This window comes from Toxorhynchites rutilus, chromosome 1, assembly GCF_029784135.1.
Source record: "Toxorhynchites rutilus septentrionalis strain SRP chromosome 1, ASM2978413v1, whole genome shotgun sequence".
Classification (NCBI taxonomy): Eukaryota; Metazoa; Arthropoda; class Insecta; order Diptera; family Culicidae; genus Toxorhynchites; species Toxorhynchites rutilus.
The window spans coordinates 61,677,834-61,690,028 of NC_073744.1; the positions used below are offsets into that span (position 1 = coordinate 61,677,834).

The 12,195-nt window shown below is 40.1% G+C and overlaps 1 protein-coding gene across 1 annotated transcript in view; it reads right to left on the reverse strand.

Annotated features, from left to right (window-relative positions):
* Nucleotides 1–1,304: 1,304 nt before the first annotated feature.
* The window catches only part of LOC129781690 (pickpocket protein 28-like), a 36,219-nt gene continuing 25,328 nt past the window's right edge, over nt 1,305–12,195 (reverse strand). The window contains exons 5-11 of the mRNA XM_055789266.1: nt 8,841–9,231; nt 8,618–8,772; nt 8,268–8,397; nt 8,061–8,210; nt 2,560–2,761; nt 2,259–2,430; nt 1,305–2,200 (exon numbers count right to left, since the gene is read on the reverse strand). Of these exons, the coding sequence (XP_055645241.1) occupies nt 1,924–2,200; nt 2,259–2,430; nt 2,560–2,761; nt 8,061–8,210; nt 8,268–8,397; nt 8,618–8,772; nt 8,841–9,231 (1,477 nt within the window). The 3' untranslated portion in view covers nt 1,305–1,923. The remainder of the gene's footprint in view (nt 2,201–2,258; nt 2,431–2,559; nt 2,762–8,060; nt 8,211–8,267; nt 8,398–8,617; nt 8,773–8,840; nt 9,232–12,195) is intronic.

Consider the following 12,195-nt stretch of genomic DNA (forward strand, 5'->3'; position numbering starts at 1 on the left):
AAAAATATAAGTGTAGACATTTCTCAAACAACATCACCAATACATTATATGGACTCATCTTTCCAAACGAAACATATATATAAAAAAAAAAAACAAATATCGCATTGTATTTCATTTGTTTTGTATATGTATATATTTCTAATTTCTAATAAACAAATCAACATTTCAAAGTTCTAGAATATTCGAAATGTTCGAATAATTCCTCTACTTATTAGCAAAGAAACATTCGAAGACCATTTACATTTCATCCCCTGTTATACAACAGGAACTTGCCCGAGAACAACCCACATGTTCTCCTCCTGTTAGACAACAGGAACAAAATCCGAGAACAACCCACATGTTCTCCTCCTGTTAGACAACAGCGACAAACCTGAGAACAACCCACATGTTCTTCTCCTGTTAGACAACAGGGACAAATCAATAATAAAATCTTTGTTAGACACAATTGACACATATTGTAATATTCAAACAGACATCTTTTTTTTAGGAAAGTTTAACCAACCCAAAATAAAACTGCATACATATTTTTTCTCGTATTTCTTACATTATGCTTTTCATTTTTCTGTTGCTATATATCACTAGCATAGTCATTCAAGGGCGCCATTATAAAAAAACGCATTCAAACCGAAAATCATCGCCATATTTGATGCTCCTAAATTTCATTCTCAAGCACTTCTATTCGTTTCATGTTTTCACTAAAAATTCATTGCATACCTTTATCGCTCTACCCTCGTCGCCAATTGTACTATTCGAGCAGCAATTAAAACACTTGATAACTTTTATAAAACCGAGTTATATTTTTCCGGCACTTTCCATCCACGTGTGTTCACTTCTCTCCCTGTCTGTCAATCTGCTTTCGTTCTACTTCTGCCCTATCAGCATTCTATCCTGTCATACAATGCCACGAGGGGCCCGATACTACAGAAAGTTTGATTTTTTTATTTAATCGACAATTTTGGTCACCCTATTTTTGATAACATAAAAATGAGCGCTCTATCGTATGTAACAACTTTGTCGAAGACAGCTTTTGTTTAGAGAATAACTGACGAGCTCTAAATGCTAATTTTCACTTAAATACATCTCCTGGACCATTGTGCAGTGGGGAAAACAAAGGGAAAATGTCAGTGGGGAACTCGATATGTTGATTTCTGTCAGTTCAATAGGGGTTCTATTTGGACGTCATCTACGTGGTTTTTTCCGTGATGCAATTTGATATGGGCCATCCTTTATATTTCTATCATCTTTTATTTCATACTGATGAGAGAACGCGTCCACAGTTCATTGATTTAATCATATCTGTTGATTTCCTCTTCATTCATTGTTTAAAGAAGGTAAATGGGAGTATTAACTACCTTAATCGAATCAATTTGGATTTACATTCCTGAATTTGCTATCAAAAATAGCCTAAAAGTGTAATGGATTAGTAGAGGAAAAAATAAATAAAAATTTGCATCATTGTGAATATTGTGAATTAATGCTATTTAGCTTTAAATGCTCTAATTGGTGCAAAGAAACATAATATCCGTCACCTCACTGCTCCTACGATCATTCAATTTGTAATTACACCAATATTTAGTATACAATTTCAAAGTGGGGTTCAACTCATAATGCTCCCCGTTTGATCCGTAATTCCGGAACCAGCGCGAACGTCAGAAAGCGGGGAATGTTAATCAAATTTTAATCTACATTGTGCTTTCACTGACCCGTGTTGACTGGTCAGAGGATGACACCCCCAAGGTGTACATCTACCCCTACTTTTCTCTTGTGTTTCCGAATATTGCATCGAAAGGACCCGAGCTACCCGTGCATATTATCGTGCCATTATCTCTGATTCGGTGGGTGCAGATTATCAGCGTCAACAATGGCCCATGTGAAAAGTGAAATTTGAAAATCGGGTGGCACGGGTTTGACGAGTGTTTAAATTCACTTCAAAAACTGCACCGCTATTCGGGCTCGGCGCCTCTGCTCCCGGAAACGCCGGTACATGGTGAGCGAAACCAATACCACCTGTCTGAGGATGAAGTAAACATTTTCCGATATGCTTATCAGCGAGAGGCCAGCCAGGATTCCACACATGCCACCCAAATTACTCAGTATCTCGAACCAATAATATACCACGTCTTGTTTGTAAAGCAACACATCAGATTGTCCGAAAAATAACCGCACTAGGGCTATTTCAGAAACATCTTTGATTTCATTCCTGGAAAGATACTTCGCAGATGAGAATGCTAACACTGTGAAGTCACTACTTTACTTACGTCAAGTTGTACTCACTGAGAGTGCTCTTCGACAGAGACATCTTCGAAGCGGAAATTTGGTATTTGATGTCGGAGCAGGAAGGTAAACAGTCCGGGCAATACAACGATTCCTCCATCTCTTTTTCCACCCCCGGAATCTGTACAATGTCAGTAATAACGGTGTACCATTTTACTGAGAATACACAAAATACGGAATAACGATGATTTTTTTTGCGCCCTCGCTGGAGTGTAATAAGTAGCTCTGAATTTTCGGCCATCCTCGTGGCGGAAGTGCCTTTTTGGTAAAATTGTTCGTACTCACTTTTGTACTTGTTCAAACACGCGACATGCTGCAGATTACAGATGGTTATGGACCTGTCGCTAACATCGTCCGCCGTCGCCATGTAGAATGGGATACACTTGCAGAGGGCCAGCATACTCCGGGCGCGGCAGGCGGCCACACATTTGCTTCGACCATAGCTACCACCATATTTGAGCAGCTCATTACGGAACAGACAACCACGCTGGTTAATGCAGCGTGGGGGTGGTGCGTGTTATTGAGACCGTCAGTTGGGGGAAAATTGAAAATACAGAAATAAAAGCAATAAGCGTTTTGTTCTTATTGTTCCTATTCTTCTTATTCTCATTCTCATCAGTGTTCTTCAAACTGCAGCAACCGCTGTGAAAATGGATGTAAACGGGTAGGAAATATCTGTTTCATAATGTGGCGTACCCTACACATAATTTCTATGATAACATAACCACTATTATATAACACATTTGTTTTGCACACGTACAACAACTATGCATATCGAATGCTATCCCTATCGTAAACCCTAAAGTAAATATATAGTGTCGGACAAAACATAAAGATCACTTTTCAAGCAAGAAAAGAAAGTGACAAAACTTTGAGAAAACAATAATCCAATCCAATGCTTCAATCCATTTTTTGCATTGTTCGATGAAATCCATAACATCTGTAGTTAAAACAGTAGTAATTCATTAAAAAAGCGTTTTAAGCATACTTAACAACTAAAATGACGCGACAAAAATTAAAACCGGTTCTAAAATTCAAGCCGTGAAAAGTTTATAGAGTTAGTACTTAGTCGTGTAACCTTTGTTACGCATCACTTCACGCATCCGGTTCGGCATGGATTCCACCAGCTTCTGGTACGTGGTGACCGGGATGGCGTATCAACAAGTTGGGTCCTATCCAACAGTTGATGCTTATTCTTCCTATTTTCACGATCTCCCATAGGTTCTCTATATGGTTCAGATCCGGTGGCTGTGGAGTGGCCCATGATGTCGACTTTGTTATCCTGGAACCACTTTTTGACGGTCTTGGTGGTGTGCTTCGGATCGTTATCCTGCATGAATTACCATTTCTGGGGCATCTCCCACTCGGCGTGTGGCAGCATAACATCCCTTGGATTTGGGCATAAAGGTACTGATCCATTATTTTATCCACCCAGTACTGGGAGAAAAACCCCATCATAATATTCCCTCCTCCATGCTTGGTAGTATACTGTGGCATGAAAGCGCAGCCTATTAGGCGATGGACCCATGCTTTTCCGTTCGAGCCGATGAGATTTACCTTCGTCTCATTCGATCACAGGATACGAGGGCGGTCCGATAAGTACTTAGCCTCTTCGCCCGATGGTGTCAGTATCGCAAGAAGAGATTACCATCGTGTAGTACATTCGGCTACTGTCAAAATTCCACCCGAATCGGACCGTGTGTGGAAAGCGGGCGTGTCCGCGGATTTTAGAAAAATGGAAATTCCACCGTCGCCACGGCCAAGTTGGTCGAATTGCACTACGATCTGCTGCCCCATACACCGTATTCTCTAGATTTGGACCCGTGTGACTTTTGTTTTGTTTCCAAACATGAAAAAGTCACTCGCCGGGCAGAAATTTGAGTTGAATGAGAAGGTGATCGCCGTCACGTAGGCCTACTTTGCAGACCTCGAGAAAACGTATTTTTCAGATGGATTAAAGAAGTTGGAACATCGGGTTGGGTCAAGTGTATCGAGCTAAAAGGAGACTATGTTGAGAAATAAATCGCCATTTTTCCAAAATTTTTGTTTTTTTGAAGGCTAAGTACTTATCGGACTGCCCTCGTATTTATCCAATGCTTTTTCTGTCTGAGTTATGGAACTAGAGCGAATTGAAACACGTCTGTGTTTAGTGAGGTTTGAACATGTAATGTAAAATTCTTTATTGAAAACTACTCAACTAGGTAACTATGTTAACACATTGTTACTAAGTTGCAACGTTGCTACGTTGCTACCAAGCTGTTGGCTATGTTGCTCCTCAACACTCCTCCTCAACATTGATCGATTTTATGTCAATAGCTTCTCGTAACTGCTTCAATTTGATTGTTCCCAAAGGCTTGGTTAACAGATCTGCTTCCATCATATCCGTTGGGCAGTACTGTATGGTTGCGATGCCATTCTGTACAAGGTCCTTCACGAAACAGAACTTCTATCAATGTGTTTCGACCTGCGGGTGTTCCCATCAGCAACGGAGAGAGCAATACAACCCTGATTGTCTTCATTCACCTTTATCGGCAGCTTCAGTTTTTCGCCAAGGTCGTTCATCAATTTGCGAATCCACTGCAGTTCTTGAAGACATTCAGCAAGGGCGATGTATTCCGCTTCAGTGCTCGACAATGAAACTCCAGTCTGTTCACTGAATTTCCAGTTGATAAGTCCACCGCACAGCTTGAAAATGTAACCGGTATTTGACTTCCGGTCACCGACTTCTCCTGCCCAATCTGCATCGGCAAAGGCTTCGAGTTCAAATTGCTCTGTGCCTCCCAAATGGGAGGTACAGAGCAATTTGAAGGTCGATTGTCCCCTTGAGATAACGCAAAACTCTTCTACCTTCATTCCAGTCGGCTTTAGTAGGCTTCGATACACGTCTTCCAAGAATAGAGGTTGCAATAGCCACATCAGGTCTTGTATTGACGGCTATATACAACAAAGCTCCTACCAAACTCTGGAACTGCTCCTTGTCTTGAAGTGGTTCACTTTCCTCCTCCATGTTCCGAGGTTTCGCTTTCGCCATTATAAAAGCGACAAATATCATCCTGTGCTAAACCTATGTTCTTAAGATGGTATTTACTCGGGCATTGTTCTGTTACAAGACCAGTGAATGTGCTTAAGTCTTTCTTATTAAGGCATAGAAGCTGTTGAGTAATTTTAATACTAGGCGTAATAAATTTTTTCGCCTGTTTAAGTTTTGCAGCCATCGAATTGGCTGTCACTTCCCGGTCTTCCCATTTTTTCAGCTCGCTTCTCAACACACAGTACGAGAGTCCACAAAATGGTTCTGGACCAGTGAATGGTGAGTTTGAGGCGTTCTTGGCATGTTCATCTGCTCGCTCGTTGCCCTCTATACCGCAATGGCCAGGAATACAGTACAATTGTACCGAACTTATCTGACTTAATTGCCGTAAAAGGGAAATGCATTCCCATACAATTTTTGAAGAACACTTGAAGGCATTTAGAGCTTTATATGCCGCTTGACTGTCAGAGAATATACAGATGTTAGCATGTCTATACTTTCTTTTGAGGCAGACATTTAGACATTCTATTATTGCAGCTATTTCTGCATGAAAAACTGTTGGCCAGTTTCCCATAGCCACAGAGATTTTTGTTCTGGGACCATACACTCCTGCATCTGTTCTGATTCACATTTTCGACCCATCAGTGTAGAACATGATTGAACCATTACGAACGTTGGGCCACCTTCATCCCATACTGAGCGAGAATGTTTGATCACTCTGTATGGAATGTCATAATTGGTCCTAGGTTCCATCCAATCATTGTTCATCTCTGAGGCTGGTCCAATGGGTAAAAGATTCAGGATGCTCAAGTGACCAGATTTGTCCCCGTCTAGTATTTTTTCCATCTTTTAAGCTTTAGAGCCCTTTTTTAGCCTCTAGCTGAACATATTGGTTCAAAGGTACCAGGTGAAGGATAGCCTCCAATGCCTTTGAGTGTGTACTTCGCATTGCTCTAGTAATTGCAACGCATGCTAGTCGTTGGAGTTTGTTTAGCTTTTTTGTAGCTACAGTCTCCTTAGTCTTTGGCCACCACACAAGTGAGGTATAGGTTATCCTAGGTCGCACAATTGCAGTGTAAACCCACATAACCATTTTTGGTTTAAGGCCCCATGTTCTTCCTATCATTTTAGAGCATGCCCATAGAGCTGAGTTGGCCTTGCTGATTAATGAATCTAAGTGCGCGTTCCAGTTTAATTTAGCATCTAAAGGCCGATTTAGACGATGCCAGTTAGCGCTCTAGTTGAAGTATCCAGTGAATAGAGAACAGACACTCTGTTTAAGTTAGCGGCCAATTACTTGTTCGATACTGGTACAAGTAACTTGAACAGAGTGTCTAAATAAGCCTTAAGATTACACCTGGATATTTCACTGATTCTCGTTTTGGCTCTCAATGAAGCTTTTGAGTCTCTCGTCGCTGTATGTTGCACTTTGGGGAAAATAGGCATGAAGAATCTCTGGACGCGGAATATTTTTTGCGTCTAGAGCAACCAGTTTTATGTTATCTTGTAGGGTTATCATGGGAACCACTTTCTTCAACCATTCAGAAGTTTGATGGTCTTTGCAAGAAAGGATTAGATAACCCGACTTATATGAGCAGTTGAAAAACTTGGGTTTCACCGGTTCATTTCTTTGCGGCTAACTAAGCTCTATTGCAGTGAGTAGAGCATTCTGAATGGAATCTAGTTGAGCTGTAGTCAGTTCAGTGTTGGGATAGTTCTCCGGGAGAATACCAACTTTGATCTGCTCTAAGGCTTCTTTGAAGGACATTCCAGATTCGATAGTGGTAGTTGTGGTATTGTTTTGAAGAGTGTTTTGTGCAACTTTTTTCTGCTCATTCTGCCCCGCTCTTTGTCGGGGGCAGAGATTTTGCTTCGATTTTTTGGGAATCGGTTTTTTATCACTACTAGGTAGCTCCGATCCTCGGGGGTGTTTTGTTGGCCCAGAGATATGCTGACTCAGTGCTTTCAGCCGAGCTTCCTTTGCAGGAATCCCAGCTGCGACCAAGTTCTCCAGTTTGCTCCAGTTTCCTTCAGACCAAGTTTAAATTAAGTCTTTCGAAAAAAAATTTTCATCCCAGATAAATATTCATTTTTTCTATTATAAACTAATATTGTGACACACAGCTTTGAACAGCTGTTAGTATACGAATATACTCATAGAACAACACAAAACTGTTATGAGCAAACCCATGTCAATTGAATGTTATTTATAATTTATTGCGGATATGAGAACATTCTCTGTCATACTGCAAACGAATTATTTTTGGATTCTAGTATATGTCACCGACCGATCCCGAGAAAGTACAGTTTCCCGCTCCGAGACAGTTTCTGCAATGCAATAACATCGCTCTTGTGGAGTGTACTGTAAGTACTTTCTGCTATCTCGGCACACATACAACACACCAACTGATACGGTTGGCGGTTGGTGTAAAGTACCTTACAGTGCCAGCCCCATAATGCGTAATGTTGTGGCTTTTCATTGGAAATGTGCGCCAGGATCGTCTGTCCTTCCGCTGTAGGCCGCCCGAATCTGGCGGTGAAATTTCGGAATTATGCAGATACGCGCCAAACATGTGTTTTTGGCGAGAGCATAAAAGGTCATGTAAGGTCGTGTATGTGTTTTCCGAGGGGCTATTTGTTCGGAAGAATTTTATCAAATTATAATGAAATGACATTGGATGGAACCGAAGTGTACACCGAAATGTTTGATGTTTTGACTGTAAACTTTTGTGCGAATGAGTGTAGGGAAACAAACCTGCTCTTTGGAGAACCACCTGACGGCAGGTTCGCTGGTGATAATGGTTGCGTCCAGACGGGCAAAAGTCTCCGTCCCAGGGTGAATGAATTGTTCGATAGCACCTCCTGTTGCCGCATCCGGTATTTCCGCAGTGTTGAATATTTGAAGCTGAGACAAAAACAGTTCAGTTGAAATTTGTTTTATAACTATAAGTACATTTATTACTTTAAAACCAATGCTATTGTAGTGGTTATAAAAATAGTCGTTTAATGAGTCATTCAATAGCAGCATCATTCCTGCTGTTTCAATTTCGGTCCTACATAAATGGTTGCTGGAAGGATACATTTGTGTCTGGCTGTAAAAAAAGCATACTATTTTCATTTTCAACAACAGATCACAAAAGACACAAAACTTTGCCTAACATCAAAAGAATCTGATTCTTGCTGTACGGAAAAAACGGGTGATCCGAACACAGACAGATGTTATTGGATCTGCCTTCGAGCCTTTCATGCCTTCTTGGGTGCTCAATTTTCCTGGAGGCATGAAAAGAAAGAGGTGGGGGATAGTGTACTCACTCATCATTGTCTTCCATGTGGCCGGTAGAGTTGAAAACACAACACGATCCGTATTGGGTCTGTTTCATCTCGAACATACCGTTTTTTCCCATGCATGGAAACTCGTTACCATTCCAGAAGCAGCGCAGCAGCATATCCTCACACCTCGGTGCAAGCTGGAATTGAGAGACGTCAGTTGATGAATGTATTTGAAGTTCAAAACATTTTGAGATCACTCACTCACCATCGCAATCCTGTCGGAGATGTTATGTTTTTCAGATGTGTTACCGGCATCGTACAAATCCAAAAGCTGCTGAAATTTATTCATCTCCTGTGGGTTTTCATATTCGAAATCATACAGACTTCCTAGCAGTTTCACCTGTTCCAGGAAGAAGCTCACGTTCCGTTTCAGAGCATCATTTCGCCTCAACTGTTCGGCAAAGCGGTGGGCAGCTGCCCGGGAAATTCGATTGTTGCTGCATACGCATAGCGCTGGGAATGGCACAAACTCGATCGGGAAATGTCTGTTATGCAGTGTGGTTATCAAAGGGTTGGTAGTAAAATTATGCCAGGCATCGATCAAGACGATGACAAGGATCACTGTTTCGATAGTTAGGAATACGAGCCAAAGGAGCCTGTAAAAAAAGGATTTTTTGGTCAACGTTTGGTTAGAAATCAGTGGCGTCTGAGCTCGGGGTGTTTGTATTCCTTCAATCAATGACCTCGCAAAACGATTTCCTGTGTGATTTGCTTATTCTTCTTGTTATTTTTCTTTCAATGTAGTGATACTTGCGTCATTTTTTTTCATTACTAACTAGCTGACCCGGCAAATTTCGTCCCGCCCAAAATTTGTTTTTTGTTATCAATACCTTCAAACATTCACGTTTTCTTACTATGAGCAAGTTCATGGGTCCAATCGAAGAACTGTTCATTGATTGATCTTCTATTCGATCCCGTTGAATAGATAGATAGATAGCGTTTCATCACATTAAAATACATTTCTCATACCCAAAAAACCCTCACATCACAAATTGTGCTTGATTAGTTCTCGAATAAGGCAGAAGTTTGTGTTTCTTTTGTAAGGCAGCCCCCCTTAGAGAGGGAGGAGTGTATTCACCATAGAAACGTTTCGTGCCCCGTAAAACCTTCACATGCCAAATTTGGCTCCATTTGCTTGATTAGTTTTCGAGTTATGCAGAAATTTGTGTTTCATTTGTATGACAGCCCACCCTTAGAGAGCGGGAGGAGTGTCTAACCACCATAGAAACATTTATTGCATTTATTGCATCCTAAAACCTCAATATGCCCAATTTGGTTTCATTTGCTTGATTAATTCTCGAGTAATGTAGAAATTTGTGTTTCAATTGTATGGCCGGCCCCCCTTTAGAGAAGAGAGAGGAATATCTAACCACCATAAAAACATTTATTGCACCCTAAAACCTGCATATGCCAAATTTGGTTTCATTTGCTCGATTAATTCTCGAGTAATTTGTGTTTCATTTGTGTGTAAAGAAGGGGTGGATGGTCTAACCATCATAGAAACATTTATGGCACCCTAAAACCTTCACATGCAAAATTTGGTTGAATAAATTAATAATTGAATATTTCTCGAGTAATGCAGAAATTTGTATTTCATGCTTCATTTGTATGACAGTATACACTCCTCCCCCCCTCTCTCTCTCTTTCTCCTCAGAGTGTATATTGTGTATATTCACCATGGAAACGTTTCCTGTTCCCTAAAACATTCGCATGACAAATGTGGCTCCCCCCCAGAGTGGGGGGTGGAGAGTCTAACCACCATAGAAACATTTATTGCACCCTGAAATTTCAATATGCCTTTTTTGGTTTCATTTGCTTGATTAATTCTGTATAATGTAATGTAGAAATTTGTGTTGAATTTGTATGGCAGTACACTAGTTAAAAGTTAAAAGTTAAAAAGTTAGAAAGTTAAAAGAAATTTTCATAAACGGGATGATATTTGTAACACTAACTAATTGGCTACGAGAACCACTAGAAGAATTTATGTACCGTTCTGAATCATATTTCGGACACTATATGATAATACCTTGAAATGCTTAATACCCTGATGATACAACTGGAGAGTTATCCTCAAGTATCAATTATGATATTAGTTATATCATCAGGGCATTAAGCATTTCAAGTTATTATTACCAACCTTATTCTGTATTCCGTCGAATTTCCATTTCGTTCGAAACCGTTATTTCGTTCGAGTTATAATTTCGCATTCCCTAATTCAAATTAGCTCTATTACATCTAGGGGAAGTGGGGGCATAGTGGTCACCCAATGTCCTGGAAAAAAGGTAATGAAGATGGTCGAGTTTCGAGCGACATAGCATGCGCTGCCATAACTATTTCGCAAATAGTGACGTCAGTCGTTGTGTTTATCTTTTATTGCCCACCGCATCCATGTAAAAATGCTATTTTCAGGAAGTAATTTATCAATTGAAAATGTACTCTTTTGTAGAGCTTCCGCTGAATATCAAGCTAATGTGATAGCGTGGAGTATATATTTGTGAAATCACGGCGAAAAAGACGGATACAAGTGATATTTCCATGTGCCGTTTTCACTTCCCCACGTTCATAGAAACAAACGAAGTTGCATTATTTTACCGTTATGAAGTTGATGTTTCGGCTCTCAGTGTCGGTGTGTATGTTGTGAGATAATAATCACCAATTAATTAAAATTTCCCCGAAAATGTTACTGCTTTCGAGAACTAAGCATACGACTGCTCTCTGGACCTTTTTACCACATGAATAATCGAAATAAGCCACAATATAATTGTCATCTGTTAAAAAACAACCAGTTGAATGATTTCATGAGAATTTTGGCACAAATTATCATGCAATCGTGAGTAATTTCAACATTGTTTTGTTTCTTCCATATACATTCCATATTGATTGCAAATTATTACGACACGATATTTTGCTTGCGAATACAGATACACTTCGCCTACTGCTTCACCTTCATATGTACCTCATTGGTGGTCACCCTAAGAATTATGCCCATTTCCTGCGTTTACATACCGCGAAAGATAGCAAGCGACTTTTACCATTAAAATTTAAAATAGCACATTTTTCGTCATTAGAAAAAAAGTTGAAAAATCGATTTTTTTTTTGACCGGGAGGCAAAGTGGTCACTCGCATATATCCTGCTAAAGGGATAGATTTATGCGTTTTTTTCGTCCAAATTTGTCTAAATCATTATTGAAATAGATGTATAAAATAAGCTTGGCCTACAACTCTAGGTTGTAATTTAAATTTTCTCATACATAAAAAACGTAGTAAGAAACACATACCGTTTCGCATAATGGGGCTTGGTTTAGTTGGGGCATATATTTCCTGGGTCAAAGCCAGAAAAGGGCCCCTTTTAAGAGCAGCATGTGATGAGGTATATCAGCTTCAGTAAACAGAACATTGTGAGTCATTATCCACCACTGACCACTTCACCCCCAAACATCAAATCATTTCTATGTGAGTTAATAGCTAAGATTGAACAAAATACCTGTTCACCTCTCCTAGAGTATGTGAATAGTCGTCCAAACAAATGATTTCTCGCGTAACTTTTGAAAAGGTCCTAT